This window comes from Orycteropus afer, unplaced genomic scaffold (assembly GCF_000298275.1).
Source record: "Orycteropus afer afer isolate SDZICR_OR568_19922 unplaced genomic scaffold, OryAfe1.0 scaffold00262, whole genome shotgun sequence".
In the NCBI taxonomy this organism is placed as follows: domain Eukaryota; kingdom Metazoa; phylum Chordata; class Mammalia; order Tubulidentata; family Orycteropodidae; genus Orycteropus; species Orycteropus afer.
The window spans coordinates 3435181-3456307 of record NW_006921849.1 but is presented as its reverse complement, the minus strand read 5'-3'; the positions used below and the strand labels follow the sequence as shown (position 1 = coordinate 3456307).

At 41.7% G+C, this 21127-nt stretch overlaps 1 protein-coding gene across 1 annotated transcript in view; it reads left to right on the top strand.

Moving 5' to 3' along the window:
• Nucleotides 1-21127, top strand: part of CC2D2A (coiled-coil and C2 domain containing 2A) — a 228901-nt gene that overhangs the window by 66775 nt on the left and 140999 nt on the right. The window contains exons 5-8 of the mRNA XM_007950086.1: nt 1135-1308; nt 11340-11502; nt 16162-16298; nt 16913-17044. Coding sequence (XP_007948277.1) covers nt 1135-1308; nt 11340-11502; nt 16162-16298; nt 16913-17044 — 606 coding nt within the window. The remainder of the gene's footprint in view (nt 1-1134; nt 1309-11339; nt 11503-16161; nt 16299-16912; nt 17045-21127) is intronic.

Sequence of the window (21127 nt, the reverse complement as noted above, 5' to 3'; positions counted from 1 at the left end):
AGGGATGGACACTGGGAAGTGGTAACTATGGGGAGGAAGGGGGAGGGGAGCTGTTGCATTGTGGTAAACTGTGGTCAATGACATGCGACAAAGTATATGTGAACTGCTGTATGGAAAGTGAATTTGCCCTGTAAATCTTCACCCAAATCAAAATAAAATTAAATAATAATAATAATTTTAAAAAAAGCTAGTGGGAAATATCTGAATTATTTCTGATTTGGAGTGACAGGGCAGGAAGCTTACTTCTGCTTACTAACTCATCTGTAGTGAACAGTCATAACGGTGTTAGGCTCCCAGTGTGCCAGATTTCACTGTAGGGACAAAGAGAGTACTAGACCAAGAAGACGCAAAGCCAAGAAAATGGTGCTTTATTATTTTAAGGGTCACAGCATCTGTATTGCTTATAATTAGACTGCCCCAATACTGATCTATAAAAATAAATCCACTTTTTAACATTTTAATCATCTTTTTTTAACCTTTTATTGCTGTAAATAATGTATGCATTGCTCTATGAAAGTTATTGGTGTATAAATAATTGTTTATCAAAAAGTAATTTATGAAGTTACTTGTTAAAGTAGGCCACCATCTGCTGGCTGCCTCTGCTCGAGTTCATTGCCAGTCATTTCCTACCTTTAAAGATAATACTCATAGGATACCTAGAATGTGCCTAATCCTGTTAGCATCAAACCAGGCAGTGTCAGATTACCCAAGAAGCAGGGTAAGCACGGGCTTACTTGTGCTTGCTTACTGATCTGGAGTGAATAGTTTTGCATTTTTTCACATCAAAGATTCTACTTCTAGGTATGGTTGGTATCTGTCTCTCTCCCAACCCCACATCACTTTCCTACAGAATCACAGCCTTTCAAATTTGCAGTCCCTGATGGGAACTTAAGCATGTAAGTAAGCATGGGCTTACTTGTGCTTACTTACTAATTTGTAGTGAACAGTTTCACATGTTTTGCTGTGCTGAGAAACATGAAATCATTCAGTACAGATTAGTAAGTATGCCCATGTGAGCATGTGCTTATCTTGCTAACTGGGTATTCCATCCCTGAATTTCGCCAGTTCTCTGTTAACACCATGGAGCCCATTTCCATCATATATCTGAAATCACTACTGCCCTCTTCTCCTTAGGTTCCACCTGGCTTCCCTTCTGCAGAAGAGGCCTATAACTTCTTTACTTTCAACTTTGATCCCGAACCAGAAGAACCAGAGAAAAAACCAACAGCCGGAAATAGAGATGACGCTAATCAGGAGGAGGGTGGAGAGGAAGAAGAGCAGCCTGTGCAAGAAGGCGTGAACAAGGTGGTATTTGATGTGGAGGGAGCCCCTGGGTGGCGAGAACGGAGCAAATCGGTCTGGGAAGTACAGCCAGGATGCTCCTTAGGAGCAAGGATGATGAGCTTCCGTCTCATGTATTTATGACAGGCTATCGAGAAGGAGCAGTCACTAGGGAAGGAGCGGTTGCTAGACAAGGACATGAGGCTTGGTGAAGTAGAGGGTCAGAGAAAAAGAGAAACACCCTCAATGAGATAGACTGACACAGTGGCTACAACACACTCGACCACAGCAGTGATTGTGAGGATGGTGGAGGACCAGGCAAGGTTTCATTCCATTACGAATAGGGTTGCTGTCAGTTAGAACTGACTCGATGGCACCTAGCAACAACAGCAACTAACCAAACTAACCAAACTGTTGGCACTTTGAACCTACCCAGTGGCACCACAGAAAAAAAGGTCTAGCAACCTGCTTCCATACAGATCATAGGCAAGAAAACCTTATGACGCAGTTTGACTCTGTAACACTTGGGGTCCCCACAAGTTGGAATTGACTCAGCAGCAACAGATTTGGTTTTTTGTTCAATGAGGAGGGAGCGTCAGACAATGGGGGAAAATGATGATGATGATGAAATCCTAACAAGGAAAACAGTGACTGAGGACAGATCTGCCACCACCATTGAGAACAGCTCAACCTAGTCTGAGTTGAAAACAGTAGGAGTGCTAGATTTCTATGGCATTTGAGTTCACATCACAGCTTGGGTAGTAAAAACAAAACAAAACAAAAACTAGTGCCATTGAGGCAGACTCAGGGTGAGCCCATGTGTTGCAGAGTAGAACTGCCCCTAGCATTTTCATGGTTGTTACTTTTCAAAAGCAGGTCAGCCAGCCATTCTTCAACATACCTCTGGGTGGGTTTGAACCGTCACCCCTTCAGTTAGTAGCCCAGCACTTAACTATGTGCACCACCCAGGAACTCCTTTGGGTAGGAGTAAAGATCTTAGTGAATTCTGTCCATCTTTCTCTCCTGAGAAACAATAGACAACGTGGCTTGAAGGATGTTCTTGCTAGACTCCACACAGGGGTCAGCAACCATTTCATGTGTAAAGCCACTCTGAGCCAGGTGAACATCCCCTCTCCCTGCCCCCCACTACCTTATAAGAAAGCAGCTTTCTTGCCTTCTGTTCCCAGTGCCACACTCAGGCCACAATTCAGATTCCGCAATGGTGAATGGTGTGCATGAGATTAAAGGAAAACACATGGGAAAGATCCAGAGCGTACACAGCTGGCATTTTCCTGTGCTTAATTTATCATCTCTCCCCTTCAAAAATGCCTCCCAGAAAGGCATTTTCTTCCCTAACTAAAACTCACTGCCATCGAGTTGTTTCCAACTCATAGCACCCCCTCCTTGGGTTTCCGAGGCAGTATCTCTGCAGAAGTATATTGCCCAGTCTTCCTTCCGAGTAGTGGCTGGTGGGTTTGAACCTTCTGGTTAGCAGTCAAATAAATGCCTTAGACACTGCACACCACTGGAGCTTTTACCAAAGCTTAGCTGTGTGGAAATTTGGGCACATTTTAGCATGCATTCCTTCCCTAGGTAAAAATCACTCATAAAACAATTAGTTCAAGGACCTCACAAATGTGCAGATTATCTTTCAGTGATTTAAACACAGGTTTGCTATTCCTGATGGAAAATTGTTACTTAGGTTCCTGAAATCAAGGAAACTACTTCCTACTTTAAGCTTCCACACACTGCTGGCCACAAGACCCTTTGGGTAAACCTGCCTCGTAGACACATCTCTACCTGGCAAAGAACCATGCTTACAGACTTGGACATTCTTTGCCTTCATAATTCCAGACTACTGTCTGCCATGACAGACTTGTGCACTTAAAACTAAAACTGGCCATTGGTCCTGGGGGCACAAAGGTCCCTGGGGACAGGGCAGAATTAGGGTGCCATGGAGCTCTGAAGCCTAGATTGTGGTGAGCCTTTACTAAGAATACCACAGAGGGGTTGCTTTGCCTTTCTGATAGCAACAGATAACGGAGTGCATGATACTTGGGCAGGTTTTTTGTTTGTTTTCTTTTTTTGGGGTGGTGAGGTGGTGAATCCCCTAATTTTATGATTCTCACTCATACTGAGGACGCTAAGTTTTCCTTTCTTCCTTCTTACATTAATTATCTATTGATACGTAAAAAAATGTGTTGTTGTTATTGGGTGCCTTCAAGTCCTGACTCGTAGGGACCCTCTGTACAACAGAACAGAACACTGCCCAATCCTGCACCATCCTCACAATTGCCGCCATGCCTGAGCCTGTCACAGCCACTGTGTCAATCCGTCTCTGAGTTTCTTCCCTTTTCTGATGCCCCTCTACTTTACCAAGCATGACATCCTTCTCCAGGGACTACTCACTTATGACAACATGACCAAACAGGTGAGGTGAAGTCTGACCGCTCTCACTTGTAAGAAGTATTCGGGCTGTACTTTCTCCAAGACAGATTTGTTCTTTGATAGTGCATGGTATCTTCAGTATTCTTCCTCAGCACCACAATTCAAAGGCATCAACATGCATATGAGGTGATTGAAAATACCTTGGCTTGAGTTAGGCGCATCTTACTCTTCAAGGTGACATCTGTCTCTTAAGACTTTAAAGAGGTCTTTTGCAGCAGATTTGCCCAGTGCATTATGATGTCTGATTTTTTTTTATTGCTGCTTTTATCAGCATTGATTGTGGATCCAAGTAAAATAAAACCCCGATAACTTCAATCTTTTCTCTGTTTATCATGATGTTGCTTATTGGTCCAGTTGTGAGGATTTTTATTTTCTTTATTTCAAGGTGTAATCCATATGGAGACTGTAATCTTTGATCTTCATCAGTGAGTGCCTCATATCCTCTTTACTTTTAGCAAGCAAGGTTGTGTCATCTGCATGTCACAGTTTGTTAATGAGCCTTCCTCTAATCCTGATGCCACGTTCTTCTTCATATAGTCCAGCTTTTCAGATTATTTACTCAGCATATAGACTGAATAAATATGGTGAAAGGATACAACAGTGTAACACATCCTTTTTTATTTTAAACCATGCAGTATCCCCTTCTTCTGTTCAAATGACAGCCTCTTGGTCTATGTACATGTTCCTCATAAGCACAATTGAGTGTTATAAAACTCCCATTCTTTGCATGTTACCCATAATTTGTTATGCCTTTGCAAAGTTAATAAAACTCAGGTAAACATCTTTCTGATATTCTTTACTTTCAACCAAGATCCATCTGACATCAGCGATAATATCCCCCATTCCTCATCCTCTTCTGAAACCAGCTTGAATTTCTGGAAGTTCCCTGTTAATATATTGCTGCAATCATTTTTTAATTTTCTTTGGTAATATTTTACTTGCATGTGCTATTAATGATACTGTTCTATAATTTTCACATTCTGTGGGATCACCTTTCTTTGGAATGGGTACAGATATGGATCTCTTCCAGTCAGTTGGCCAGGTAGCTGTCTTCAGTATTTATTTCTTGGCATAAACAAGTAAGTGCCTCCAGTACTGCATCTCTTTGTTGAAACATCTCAATGGGTATTCCACCAATTCCTGGAGCCTTGTTTTTCACCAATTTCTAATGTGCAGCTTGGACTTCTTCCTTCTGTGCCATTGGTTGTTGATCATATGCTACATCCTGAAACAGTTAAACATCAGCCAATTCTTTTTGGTACAATGATTCTGTGTATTCTTTTCATCTTCTTTTGAGGCTTCCTGCATCATTCAATATTTTGCCCATAGAATCCTTCAATATTGGAAGTCAGGGTTCAAAGTTTTTCTTCAATTCTTTAAGTTTGAGAAATGGCAAGCACGTTCTTCCCTTTTGGTTTTCTAACTCCAGGTCTTTGCACATTTCATTATAATACATTGTCTTCTCACACTGCCCTTTGAAATCTTCTGTTCAGCTCTTTTATTTCAACATTTCTTCCTTTCACTTTAGCTACTCTCCATTCAAGAGCAAGTTTCAGAGTCTCTTCTGACATCCATTTTGTTTTTTTCTTCCTTTTCTGTCTTTTTAATGACTTTTGCTTTCTTCATGGATGATATTCTTGATGTCATCACACAACTTGTCTCATCTTCGATCATTGGTGTTCAGTGTGTCAAATTCATTCTTCACATGGTCTCCAAATTCAGGTGGGATATAATTAGGGTTGTATTTTGGCTCTTGTGGACTTTATTTAATTTTCTTCAGCTTCAATTTGAAGTAGAACATGAGCAATTGATGGTCTGTTCCACAGTCAGCTCCTGAAGATATCAAGTTTCTCCGTTGCTTCTTTTTACAGATGTAGTCGATTTGATTCCTGTGTATTCCATCTGGTGAAGTCTATGTGTATAGCTGCCATGTGTGTTGTTGAAAAAGGAGATTTGCAATGACTAAGTGGTTGGTCTTACAGAATTCTATCATGCGATCTCCAGCATCATTTCTATCACCAAAACCATATTTTCCAACTACTGGTGATTCTTCTTTGTTTCCAACTTTTGCATTCCAATCACCAGTAATAATCAGCACATCTTGATTGCATGTTTGGTCAATTTCATACTGCAGGAGTCAGTAAATATCTTCAATTTCTTCATCTTTGGCTTTAGTACTTGATGGTACATTTGAATAATAGTAGTATTAACTGGTCTTCCTTGTAGGTATATGGATATTATCCTATCACTGACAGTATAGTACTTCAGGATCAATCTTGAAATGTTCTTTCTGATAATGAATATGACACCATTCCTCTTCAATTTGTCATTCTTGGCATAGTAGGCCATATGATAGATACTCTGATTCAAAATGGCCAAAAACAGTCCATTTCCACTCACTAATGCCTAGCTTATTGACTTTTATGTGTTCCATTTCATTTTTGACAACTTCCAATTTTCCTAGATTCATATGTCATACATTCCATGTTCCAGTTATTAGTGAATGTTTGCAACTGTTTCTTCTCATTTCCCCTATCAGCAAATGAATAGATTTACTCCCGTAGTTACTCCATCTACATTGTTAAGGCCACCTCTATCCTGAGGAGGCAGCTCTTCTCCAGTCATACTTCGAGTGCCTTCCAACCTGAGGGGCTCATCTTCCTGTGCTGTCTTAGACAAAGTTGCCCTGCTATTCATAAGGTTTTCAGTGGTCTACTTTTTCAGAAGTGGACCTGGCCACATCCTTTTTCACAGTCTCTCTTAGTCTGGAAGCTCTGCTGAAATCTGTCCACCATGGGTGACCCTACTCATATTTAAAATACCAGTAGCATATCTCCCAGCATCACAGCAACACGCAGTCCACCACAGTTCAAGCAACTGACAGACAGATGGTGGTAAAACAATAAATGGTTATTATCTCAGAGTGGATCTAGAATCCAAGAGCAGCTTAGCTAGGTGGTTCTGCTCAGGATCTCTCCCAAGGTTGCAGATAAGATGTTGGCCAAGATTGCAGCCTTCTGACAGCTTGATGAGGACTGGAGGGGTTGCTTCCAAGGGTGTTCTTTCCCACTCGTCTGGCAAGTTAATGCTGGCTCTTGGCAGCAGGTCACAGTTCCTTAGTATGTGGGCCTCCCCACAGTATCACTGAAGTGTCTTCCTGGTAACAGCTGGCTTCCCTCAAAGCAAGAAATCCAAGAGAGAAAGAGAGGAGAGGAGCCATGGTGGTTTTATGATCTAGTGTCAACATGCCATCATTTTTGTTGCTGTTATCCACTACGAAGCTGACTTCTGATTCATGGTGACCCCACGCACAACATAATCAGACCCTTGTAATCCATGGGGTTTTCATTGGTTAATTTCTGGAAGTAGATCATGAGGCCTTTCTTCTTAGTCTCTCTTAGTCTGGATGCTCTGCTAAAACCTATCCAGTGTCACAGTAATACAAAAGCCTGCAGTGACAGATGGAGGGTGGCTGTGCACAAGGTGCACTGGCTGAGAACTGAACCTGAGGCCCCAGCATGGAAGACAAGAATTCTACCAGTGAACCACCACTGCCCCCTACATAGCACTTTTTGTTGTGTTCCATGGAGCTGATTCTGGCTCACAGTGGCCTTACATGACAGAGTTAAACTGCCCTATAGAGTTTCCTAGGCTGTAGAGTTTACAAGACAGATCACCAGTGAGCATCTGCTGGGTTAGAACCACTGACCTTTTGTTTAGCAGCTGAGTGCTTAAGCATTGTGCCACCAGGACTCCTTTACCATTAATTCCACCATATCCTAGTCAATATAAGCAAGTCACTAAATACTTCCCACACTCAACAATAGGAGAATTAGGTTCCCCCATTTGAAGGCAGAAGTTATCAAAAAACTTCCAAGTGTCCTCTTCCATCACAATGCTGTTCTCCTAATGGCACTTGTCCCTTCTCTTTTTGCCATTTTTTTTTCTCCTTTTAACTCATGTGGACTTTGAAGTCCTTCCCTGCAGTCCATGCTCTGGTGTGCCCAGACACTTTTGAAATGTTTTTATACTCAAAATGGATTTAGTCTTTCTAGTGGAAGTTTTCCATCATCTGTTGGCCCCTTTACCAGCATCCCACTCCTGTGTGAACCACTGTTTTTCTCAGTCTGCAGTTGCTCACCATGCCTTGTAGCTGATTGAAGGTGGAGCTGAAGTGAGAAAGCTTTCATACTGGTATTTGGCAGTTGTCCTCTTTTACCTTTTTAAAGGTGTTTGGCCTTCAAGTTGTGCTGAAGGCATGGTTTCCATGTAGATTTACATTTCCCTTCTTATTGTGTTATATATTTTGGGATGATGTATTAGGAAGCATATCCATTGTCTTCAGCTACCTGGAAGTCTCTCTATAGAACTTTAAAAGATGGTACTCATAAAAGGATATCAGGGTTAAATTTAAAAAGGTGGAGAAGAAGGAAAAGAGGAGGGGAGGAGGAGGAGAAAGAAAGGGAGGTGGGTATGAAGGAGGAAGAGGAAGAACAACTTGTTAATAGTGTGGAACATATTAATAATATGGAAAATATTCAATTAAACAAAGCTGACATCCTTCACCTGGCATTTGTGATTACAGAACCTGTGCTTAGGGTGTTTACATGCATCATTTAATTTTATCTTATCAAAATTCTAAGCAACTTCTGTTAATATCCCCATCTCACAATTGAGCAAACTGAAGATCAGAAAGTTAAATGTTGTTGGTGTTGTTAGGTGCCATCAAGTCATCTCTGACTCATAGCAATCCTATGCACAACAGAACAAAACACTGCCTAGTCCTGTGCCAGCCTCATGATCCTTGCTATACCTGAGTCCATTGTTGCAACCACTGTTTCAATCACTCTCATTGAGGGCCTTCCCCTTCTTCATTGACCCTTCACTTTACCAAGCGTGATATCCTTCTCCGGGAAATGGTTCCTGCTGACGTGACCAAAATAGGTGAGATGAAGTCTGGCCACTCTTCCTTGAAAGGAGCATTCCAGCTCCACTTCTTCCAGTACAGATTTGTTAGTCCTTTTAGCAGACAATGGTACTCTTAACATTCTTCTCCAACACCACAACTCAAAAGCATCAACTCTTTGGTCTTCCTTATTCACTGTCCAGCTCTCAAATGCATAAGAGGCAATTGAAAATACCATGGCTTGTGTGAGGCACACCTTAGTCTTTATGGAGACATTTTTGCTCTCCATCACTTGAAAGAGGTCTTTTATAGCAGATTTGCCCAAGGCAATACATTTTCCAATGTCTTAACTGCTGCTTCCATTGGTGTTGATTGTAGAACAAAGTAATATGAAGTCCTTGACAACTGCAATCTTTTCTCCATTTATCTTGAAGCTATTTATTGGACCAGTTGTGAGGATTTTTGTTTTCTTTATGTTGAGGTATAATCCATACTCCAGACTGTGGTCTTCAATCTTTGTCAGTAAATGCTTCAAGTCATCTTCATTTTCAGCAAGGAAAGTTGGGTCATCTGCATATAGCAGGTTTTTAATGAGTCCTCCTCCAATCCTGATGCCATATTCTTCTTCATATAGTCCAGCTTCTCAGATTATTTGCACAGCATACAAGTTGAATAAGTATGGTCAAAGGACACAACCTTGATGCACTCCCTTCTTGATTTTGAACTGTGCAGTGTCCCCTTGTTTTGTTCAAATGACAGCCTCCTGATCTATGTACAGGTTCCTCATGAGTACAATCAAGTGTTCTAGAGTTCCCATTCTTCTCAATGTTACCCATAATTTGTTATGATCCACGCAATTGAATGCTTTTGCATAGTCGATTAAACACAAGTAAACATCTTTCTGGTATTCTTTTCTTTCAGCTAAGATCCATCTGACATCAGCAATGATATCCCATGTTCCACATCCTCTTCTGAATCTAGCTTGCATTTCTCTGTCATTATACTGCTGCAATCGTTTTTGAATTATCTTCAGTAAGATTTTACTTGCATGTGATATTAAGGATATTGTTTGATAATTTCCACATTCTGTGGGATCACTTTTCTTTGGAATGGGTATATATATGGATCTCTTCCAGTCAGTTGCCCAGGTAGCTGTCTTCCAAATCTCTTGGCATAGCGGAGTGAGTGCCTCCAGTGGGGCATCCATTTGTTGAAACATCTCAGTGGGTATTGTGTCAATTCCTGGAGCCTTGTTCTTCACCAATTCCTTCAGTGCAGCCTTGACTTCTTCCTCCAATACCATTGGTTCTTGATCAAATGCCACCCCCTGAAATGGATGAACATCAACCAATTCTTTTTGGCATAGTGACTCTGTGTATTCCTTCTATCTTCTTTTGATGTTTACTGTATCGTTTAATATTTTGCCCGCTGTTGTTGTTGTTATATGCCATGGAGTCAGAACCAACTCATAGCGATCCCTCCTTGGGTTTCCAAGGCAATATCACTATGGAAGTAGATTGCTCAACCTTCCTTCTGAGAAGTGGCTGATGGGTTTGAACTGCTAGCCTTCTGTTAGCAGTTAAGTGCCTTAGGCACTATGCTTCCAGAACTCCTATAGAATCTTTCAATATTGTGACTCAAGGCTTAAATTTTTTCCTCAGTTCTTTCAGCTTGAGAAATGCTCAATGTCTTCTTCTCTTTTGTTTTCCTAACTCCAGGTCTTTGCACATTTCACTATACTAATTGGCTTCATTTTCTTGAGCTGCTCTTTGAAAGTTTCTCTTCAGCTTTTTTGTCTTTTCATTTCTTCCATTTGCTTTAGGTACTCAATGGCAAGTTTCAGAGTCTCTTCTGAGATCCAGTTTGGTCTTTTCTTCCTTTCTCTTCCTTTCTTGTCTTTTTAATGACCTCTTATTTCTTCATGGATGATGTTTTTGATGTCATCCCACAATTCCCCTGGTTTTTGATCATTGGTGTTCAATGCATCAGATCTTTTCTTTAATAGTCTCTAAATTCAGGAGGGATGCTATCAAGGTCATATTTTGGCTCTCGTGGACTTGTTTTAATTGTCTTTAACTTCAACTTAAATGTGCATATGAGCACTTGATGGTCTGTTCCACAGTCTGCTCCTGGCCTTGTTTTGGCCAAAGATATTGAACTTCTCCATCACCTCTTGCCACAGATGTAGTCAATCTGATTCCTGTGTATTCCATCTGGTGAAGATGATAATAGAAAATTAAAAAGTTCCCTTCAGTCACCCAGGCAGTAAGAGGTAAAGCTGGGATTCAAACCCATGCAGTGAGAGCATGGGATCCTCACTCCTATTATTGGTGCCTTTGCCAGGTGGAATGATAATACTACATAACCTACAAGTTCTTTAAGCAAATACCCCAAAGTAAGCACCCTCAAAGGAGGCCAAATGTGTTACATATCAGTCGATTTGCTTAGTATTTCTCCTCTGCCTTTGGCCACTCTGCTTCTGACATCTTCATGTCTGTGGAATGGTGAAAAACAGTCAAAGGAAAGCCACTTGCTAAATATGGAAGGCTATCTAGTTTTAGGCTTTCATTAAAAATATAAAAGGAAATGGTGACTTTGTTGTAGGATATGTTAAGTTTGATGAATTTCATATCATTAATTATTTTTCTATGTAAACTATTAAACTTCACATGATTTCTTCATGTTCTTCTTTAACACACTGCAGGATGAAGAGGAGCTACTCAGTGGTAAAGATGACCATGACTTCCTACTGGGCTTAGACCAGATGGCAGAAGATTTTGTAGCAGTCAGACCTGCAGACTATGAAAGCGTTCATGTCCGGATGCAGATGGAAAAAGAAATCTTGTTTATACCCAGTAGGCTGAGAGGTACGCACTCTTTCTAATGCTCTGCTTGACTTTGACCCCTTCATTTTCCTTCAAAGGAAACGTGGATAGTGTGTAAGGATGTCTAGTTTACATAACTGACTCCAATTTTTAATGTGATCTAATAATCAAGAAGTATTTTCAAACAAAGAATACCTCTACCTTGTTGTTGTTAGATGTTATCACGTAGCTCCAACATTATGCTCTCATGGAGAGCCCAAGCACAACAGAACAAAACACTGCCTGGTCCTGTGTCATCCTCACAATTGTGGCTATGCTCCAATCTGTTGTTGCAGCCACTGTATATCTTGAGTGCTTCCCAACCTACAGGGCTCATCTTCCAGCACCACATTGAACAATGTTCTCTTGTGATCCATATGATTCTGGAAGTAGATCATCAGGCCTTTCTCCCTACTCTTTCTTAGTCTGGAAGATCTGCTGAAACCTATCAACCATGGGTGGCCTGCTGGTATTTGGAAACTGGTTGCATAGCTTCTGGTATCACAGCAACGTGCAACCCACCACAGCATGCCAAACAGACATGTGGGTAGTGGACAGAAAATACAGAATACAGAAAAATATCCATTGAACTAACACTTACATATGGATAGAAGAGCAGAAGTCCCAGGATGCTGTGGGAGCAGCCCCTCTATCAAATTAGTGACCGGTGTGGGGACTGAGAGGATGTGAGACTTGCAACTTGGACTGACTGTGGTCCCTTGGTGTTTTAGGAAATGGCCATTGTACTGGAGATGGGACCTTTCAATTAATTCCCAGTTATGACTCTTTACTTCCTTTGCAGCCTGGATTTCCCCTGGCTTTTTGTTCTCTTGGGATTTCCTTTCCTTCTGCAAATGTCCAAGGGGTATCATGATCACCCAGTTACTGTTGTTGTCATTAGATGCTTTTGAGTTCATTCCAACTCATAGCAACCCTACGTACAACTGAACAAAACACTGCTCAGTCCTACACCAGCTTCACAATCCTTGCTATACCTGAGCCCATAGCTGTAGCCACTGTGTCAATCCATCTCTTCGAGGGCCTTTTACTTTTTTGCTGACTCTCCACCTTACCAAACATGACATCCTTCTCCAGGGAGTGATTGAAGTTGTCAGAGATTTCATATTACTTGGATCCACCATCAACACCAATGGAAGCAGCTGTCAGGAAATCAGATGATGTATTGTACTAGGAAAACATGCTGCGAAAGACCTCTTGAAGCTGCTGAAGAGCAAAGATGTCTCTTTGAAGAGTAAGGTACACCTAACCTAAGCCATGGTATTTTTAATCGCTTCGTATGCATGTGAGAGCTGGACAATGAATAAGGAAGACCGAAGAAGAGTTAAATCTTTTGAGTTGGGGTGTCAGAGAATATTGGAAGTTCCATGGAATGCCAGAAGAACAAACAAATCTGTCCTGGAAGAAGTGCAGCTAGGATGCTCCTTGGAAGAAAGAACGGCCAGATTTCATCTCACCTACTTTGGTTATGTTGTTAGAAGTTACCATAAAATCACTAAGTAAATAAAGCCTGAAATAGAGCTCCCCTCAGAGTTCTCTTACTGTCTCTTAGTATTTCTGCTTCAAGTTGGGAAGGAGAGGGAGGGAGCAGATCATGATAGAATTTTGAATGTCCGATTTCATATTCATTTCTCAACTTCTATTTAGTGGTGTAGTGCCTAAGGCATTTGACTGCTAACCAGAAGGCTGGCAGTTCAAACCCACTAGCCACTCCTCAGAAGGAAGACTGTACAATCTACTTCTGTAGAAATACTGCTTGGAAACCTAAGGAGGGGTCGCTATGAGTCATAATTGACTCGACAGCTGTGAGTTTGAGTTCCAATTAAATGTTAAATCACAGATGAAGCACTGTTTGATTTTGATCGGTTATTTTGAATCATATTCTGATTCAAAAACTTAACAAATGTCTTAAAGTAGACTAGTTACAATGAAGCTCATAAAAGAGGAAGGAGAAGAATAGGAAATCAACTATTGGCTAATCTTAGCATGATTTCTTGAACCCTGCCTCCCTCCTTTGACTGAGATCAGCTGATATCAGATTACCAGTGGTCTCTGGCCTGGCTGCTAAAACCTTGGCCCTCTACCCACCTGCAGTCATAAGACATTTTGAAATTTACATTAAGTAAGCCTAAAGTCTTTTTCTGGTGGCATAGTGCCCAAGGCATTTGACTGCTAACCAGAAGGTTAGTAGTTCAAATCCACCAACCACTCCTCTTCAGGAAGATTGGGCAATCTACTTCTGTAGAGATACTGCCTCAGAAACCCAAGGAGGGGTTGCTATGAGTCAGATCCAACTCGATGGCACTGAGTTTGGTTTTTTGGGGATTTGAGAGGCTTTTTCATTAAATCATGTAGTAATGGTGTGTAATCAGCTACCCTTTGAACAGGAAAGAAAATTTAATTACAACTGTGGATTAAAAAACATGCTAGGGAAGCCACCAAACCAAAAACAAACCGAACTTACTGCCTTCAAGTTGATTCAACTCATAGCAACCCCTCTTTGGGTTTCCAAAGCAGTATCACTACAGGAGTAGGTTGCCCAATCTTCCTTCCAAGGACTGGCTTGTGGGTTTGAATTGCCAGTCTTCTGGTTAGGAGTCAAATGCCTTAGGCATTATGTTACCAGAGCGCCACATCACCAGAGTAGAGTGCAATTATCCAGGGGTGTAGGAAGAAAACATAAGACTTCTACTTATATTTGTTTTCAATCTCACCCTTTCCTAATTAACCTTTGTATGTATTAATACTGGGAGCGCTGGTGGCATACTACATTTAAAAAAATAAATAAATACTTCACTGCCATCAAGTTGATTCCAACTCATAGCAACCCCCTTCGTGTTTCCAAGGCAGTAAATCTTTATGGAAGTAGATCACTCAGTCTTTCTTCCACAGAGTGGCTGGTGGGTTTGAACTGCCAACCTTCTAGTTAGCAGTCCAATGCCTAAGGCACTGGGTCACCAGAGCTCCTTATAATACACATATTAGTAACTAAATAAACTGGGTGAATACTCAAAAATATTTCAACTGAAAATTGTGAAAGCCACTGGACTAGATGAACTAAGTTCTAGACAAGTGAGCAGAGCTGCACAACAGAAGGAAGTGGAGAAGAGTCGTCTGCTGCGTGTTTTCTGAGGATGCGGGCTTATTTTTCTGGGAACAGTGGCATTCTTTTTTCTTTTCGTGAATGCATAGGGGTGGCAGAGTATCCAAGTGGTCACACCCTGAGAAGTTAGCACATTTAGGGATTTGACGTGGTTTAGAGTGAGACAGCATACCCACAACAGTGGTGTCAAACATGCCAAAGACATGGAGATGGAGAAGGCCCAGGCAACGTTTTGTTCCATTATACAGAAAGTCGCCATGCCTCAATGCCAACTCAACAGCCGTTCACAACAGCAGCACCACTCTCTAGAATGGTGGTGAGATCTTGGCTTATTGTTGTTGCTCCCTGTTGCTCCTGCTAGAATCTGAGATCCAAGGCAGCAGTGGCATTTCCTAAATCTCAAACCTAGGAAGTGCCTGGCACAGGAGACTCAGTAAAGATTAGTTTTATGAATGAACCAATTGAACCAACAAGTGCATGAATGAATGAGGTAGTGATCATGTTTACTCAAATAACTTTTTAATTTACAGAGCATTTTCTCATACTTTACGTTATTTCAATTCACCCCAGTACCCTGTTTTGGTTACCTAGTGCCACTCTAACATAAAATACTACAAATTGGATGGCTTGAACAAACTGGAGTTTATTCTTACAGTTTTTGGAGGCTAGAAGTCCAAGTTCCTAGTGTCAGGCTATAGGGGCTGGGTGAAGGTCCCTCAACCTTGAGCTTTAGCTCTGACTCCTGCTCCTGGTCCACTGAAGCTGGAGTCTTTTCTTCACTCAGGCAGCTGCTGGCTGCTGAGGCTGACAAACCCAAGGCCGACAACTAAAAAGGCACAGTCCCCAATATTATCAAACAACACAGCAGGCCATTAATTCAAGTCCCAAGATCAGCTGGGCATGGCAGGCTGCTGAACAACACTTGGCTACATGCAGGGTCCAAGCGTGCCATAAGCTAGAGACCTTCCTTGAAGTTGCTTCTTATAAACTGGAAACAGCCCACATCCCTAAAGCAGCTATTTAGCTGCTCCAGTAGATTCCATCATGGAATTAATTACCAATCTCACCATGGCGAATAACTACATTCAATTACCCAGCCACTCAACCAGGCCCAGCCAAATTGACACAACCTTTACTACCACATACCCAGTGAGGTATATATTAATATTTCCTTCTGGAGAGAGGCATTCAAAGAACAGATGTTCCTGGTCCACACTCGGTCAGTTAATGAGCAGCAGAGCTGGAATTTGACCTAGGTCCTTAGATTTTAATGTTACAGTCCTCTCACTAGGCCACACTGGTGAACTAGTGAACTGGAGAATGAATTATTTAGGTTTTATCCCTTAAATACATGATTTAATACATGATACAGTAAGCAAATGCATTCCTCTTCTTCTTCATTCCACTTGTAGGAGTTAATTAAGAACATTTGGAATTTTCGAGAACATAAATCTCTGGTGGTTGTTTTTGTTTGTCAAATCCCAGTTTGAGGTGTATAGGTTGGCATTGATGGTTCTTTCATTTATTTATGAACTATCTAGTTCCTACCTATAAAAAGCTTCCTGAGAACGTGCAGCCCAGATTCCTGGAAGATGAAGGCCTTTACATCGGGGAAAGACCAGAGATGCCACGCAGGAACCAGAACATTGCAGAGAACAGGTTGCTGGTGCAGGAGCCTGTAAGTGTGTGTATACATGCCCACATGTGACCCACACACAGTCTCCATAATAGCTCTTTCCCTGACAGGGCAGCTACTGCACCCATTGTCCCCTTTTCCTCTTGAGAGTGTCTGCAGAATGTTGTTCACTTTCTTAACTGTGTCTATCAAGACATTTATTGATCCGCAAGCACCACAACCTCTCAACTGTTCAAAACCACTTCCTGCTAACTACGTCGGTGCTTCTCCTGCTAAAGCAAATCTTGGCAATATTTTCCCAACTTATGGAAATTTTTAACTTTCCTACATACAGTGTTCTCCATTTCAAATTTTTGTCCTGTGGTTTTTCCTTCACTCTTCAATTAATAGAAATTAATTTTTTATTGAGTACTCATTTAAGCTTTTTCTTAACTTTTTCGGGGGGAGGGAAGAACCACGTGTTAAGTTAATTGTGGAGGATGTTAGTGAAATCTCTATTTCTAACGAAAACAGAGGCTTTGAAAATTCTACCAGGGGCTGGGGACCAGGGAGAGCATTTGCTGACATAGAATTTTTCTCTAAATGTTGTTTGTTTTGTGAACTATTTTCCCTCCAATTAGAAGAAAATGCTGTCCTTCTCTGTGCTTGATTTTCAGGGAAGAGGATGGTTTGGAGATGATGGCAGAATCCTGGCACTGCCAAACCCAATTAAGCCATTCCCTGCAAGACCCCCAGGGTTAAAACAGGAGGAGGATGTCAAGGCAGAGCTGGAAATGCTGTATAAAAAGGTAATCCCCAGCCTCATTTTTATGCATGGATTTTCTTGAATGTGCTTTTCTTTGTGAGTAGCCTGAGGCCCTGAATTCATAGCATTCCACCTTGATTTGTTTTGGATCTTTTTTTTTCTTTTTTTCTTTTTTTTTCATGTTTTAAATTCACTGTCTTAGACATAAAGAAGAAATAACAGGTATTTTATATGAGTGACTCTACCTTTGCTCCCCTAATCATTTCTTACAAGGTAAATAGTTTTCACTAGCCAATCATGTTGAAGTCAGCATCTTTATTTGCATATCTGGATTAAATCAAACCAAACCAGTAGACCTCATGTTGATTCTGACTCATGGTGACTCCATGTGTGTTAGAGTGGAACTGTGATCCATAAAGTTTCCCATGGCTGATTTTTTGGAATCAAGGTATACCTTGGAAGAAAAGCCTGGTGATCTACTTTTGAAAATATCAACCCTTGAAAACCTTATGGATCACAGTTCTGCTCTGACACACATGGAGTTGCCATGAGCCAGAATCAACTCCATGGCAACTAGTTACGAGGGAACTAATCGAAATGAGCCAGATTGACACAGTGACTGCAACGATGGGCTCAAGCATAGCAAGGATTGTGAGGATGGTGCAGGACAAGGCAATGGTTCCTTCTGTTGTACACGGAGTCACTATATGTCACAATCGACTCTACAGCACCAAACAATAACAACAATCCAAACTTTGGATTATTTGCTCTGCATACAGATTGAGTAAATATGGTGAAAGCTTTCAACCACCAAAATGCTTTTTAGAAGTGAAGACAGTGAGACTTTGTCTCATGTACTTTGGATGTGTTATCAGAAGGGACCAGTCCCTGGAGAAAGACATAATGCTTTATCAAGTAGAGGGTCAGCTTAAAAGAGGAAGACCTTCAATGAGAATGGATTGACACAATGTCTGAAACAATGGACTCAAAAGTAGCAATAATTGTAAGGATGATCAGGACATAGGGTGTGCTGTGTTCTGTTGTATGTGGGGTTACTTATGAGTTGGAGCCAACTCTATGGCTCCTAACAACAACAGTCCAAACCTAAAGGCAGTCCAAACTGCTGTTGCCCTTCTTCCTTCCTCATTCTTTCCCCTCTCCCTTCCCACTCCCTTTTCCCTGCCTGTCTTCCTTTCTTTAATTTTATTTTTTGAATCCTTAACTGAAAGTCTACTACATTCTTAGCTATGGTAGGCTCTGGGAATATAGAGGCAGCAGCACTCAAACTTGGCCCTAGAAACACTTTGTGCCTTGGGTGGAGAGAGAGAAATGTAATCAAGTGATAGAGGCATTGATTAGAAGTCAGGATAGTGTTGCTGTGGGAATATACAGGTAGGAGTCTTCCCTTTTCAAAACTGCAAACTAATTTGAAGAATTCATCATGATTCCAACCTCCATGTCAGCTTTGTTGTTGTTGTTAGGTGTCATCAAGTCGTTTCTGACTCATAGCAACCCCATGCACAGCAGAACGAAACACCGCCCGATCCTGCACCAGCTCCATGACCTTTGCACCCTCCGTGTCAATCCATCTCATCAAAGGCCTTCCCCTCTTTTGTCAACCCTCCACCTTACCAAGCATGACATTCTTCTCCAGGGAATGGTCCCCTCTGACAACATGACCAAAGTAGGTGAGAAGAAGTCTGGCCATTCTCGCTTCCAAGGAGCATTTTGGGTGCACTTCCTCCAGGACAGATCTGTTAGTTCTTTTAGCAGTCCATGGTATTTTCAGCATTCTTCACCAGCACCACAACTCAAAAGCATCAACTCTTCTTTGGTCTTCCTTATTCATTGTCCAGCTCTCACATGTATACAAGGTGACTGGAAATATCATGACTTGTGTCTTAGTCCCCTTCCAGTATTCTCAGTAGTTCACCACAGAAACTTTGGTCACCTACTACCTTGTAACCCAATACAAACTGTCCTAAGCAAAGAGGCAACATGGTGACTCACATAACTGGGAAGTTTCTTGGTATAATCATACAATTAAATGAGGAGCTTTAGGAACCAGAAGTCAGGGGCTAGGACCAAGGACTCAGTGTTGGCAGGTCTGTCTCCACCTCTCTTTTCTCTATTTCTCCTCAAATGTTGACTGGCCTCTTTTTCTCCTGTTGTGGGCAGGTCAGAATTTTTCAGATGTTGGACAATATGACCCATGAGGGGGTCCACAGGAAAGTGATCATATTTTCCCCCAAGGTTCATGTTATCAATACCAAGGAGAGCTCTTGTCAGTGGTGAACTGGGTAGCTACTTCATGTCCAGGAGATATGGCCTGTTCACAGATGGGTATCTTACTTACTAGTGCCACTGTAACAGAAATACCATAAGTGGGTGACTTTAATGAACAGAAATTTGTTTTCTCACAGTTCAGGAGGCTACAAGTCTGAATTCAAGTCATCAGTTCCCTCTGACCACTCTGAGGGGAGATCCTTGTCTCTGCTTCTGCAGCACCAGAGTTCATGTGACAGTCGACCCCCTCCCCACACACACACACACACACTCTGTGCTCACTTGTCTCTGTGTCTATGTAGCTCCTAACTCAGAAGTAATTAGGTTTACAATACACCCTATACTGATATGGAGTAGTTAACATAACAAAGAAAAACCTACTCCCAAATGGGGTTATATCTACCAGTGCAGGGGTTAGGATTCCAACACTTTGTGGGGGTGGGGGAAGAGACACAATTTGGTCCATAGTGATGAGCAATTAGAGATTCCCAGGGACCAGCAGAACAATAACTGTAGAATCTACTGCAGGCTCTGGGCTGCACTCAGGCTCTGCTGCTGTTAGTTTCCCAGGGCAGAGGTAGAAACAGGTATCTCAATCCCACCAATGGCTATTACTTTTCTGTACTTGTTCATCCTTTTCTCCTTTGGCATGCTTCTCTGCACATGCAAGTCATCAACAGACATCTGCCCCACCTTGGATTGGTTTGGTTTCCAGTTTTCAGTTGAAAACTAAAGATGTGAGATAAGGAAGATGGTGTCATACCTGTAGCCCACACATTTGTTCCCTCTTGCATCTTAATTCCTGAAAAGCTATGTGCAGCAGTTTGAAGCAGGGATTCTGGGGCTAGGAACAGCTCAATAACTTACAGAGGCCCAGATTTAGTGGAGACAGAGAAAAAAAAGCACAATAAACAGCCAGGAAAAATAAACAAAACTGCCCAGCTGGTGGGGGAGAGAGAGAGGCAGAGAAGCAGAAAACTCTTTAGAAGTGCAGGAGAGAGCCACAGAGGAAAAAAAAAGGGGGGGGGGAACACTACAGAACTCATGTCAGCTTTGGGGAGTCAGACTACCCACACCATGAGTTTCTGACAGTAACCTTAGGAACAGAGCTGAGTAAGTGGATAACATTTCTGAGAAACAGAGCAGAAACTCCTGTGGCTCAGGATGCCTCTGAGTTGAGAGCAGAAAGGGGGAAGGGAGGAAACTCGCCACAGGTAGGCCCTGGGATGAGCTTGTAGCTCAAGGCTGAGATTCAGCTCTTCCATGACAGCCTTTTAGCACAGAGTGGACCAGGGTATGGGGTTTTTGCAGCTTTCCAACCTAAATAGAAGCCTCCTAACCATTGGGGTCTTTGCCAATTTTGAACCATGGGTCTGTGAGTGACAACAAAATGTCATCACTAGTAGCCATCCCAAGCAGACTCAAAACAAGACCCCAGAGCCAACAGTAATTACAGAAACATGGAAAGCAGGGACTTGCTACTACCACCTTTTGTTTTGTTTTGTTTTTATCTTCCTCTTTTCTCCCCTTCTCCCTTGCCTCACTAAATAGAAGAACCACATTAAGCCACCATAAGACCTACTCATCTCAACTCTAAATCCCCTTCACAATGGACAAACACCTGCATCCACATTCCCCACAGTGATTCCATCAACACAAAGAAAACTGCAGGGCAACCCAGCACACCTGAATTAATAACCAAAAAAATAAAATACACTAAATCCACCCTTGCAAGCATATTTAAACATGAAATCAAGGTGAAACAAATCAATACATAACTAACAGTTAAAGACAACAACTTTAAAATGTCTAGGAAATAACAGGCCTCAAATCAAACAAA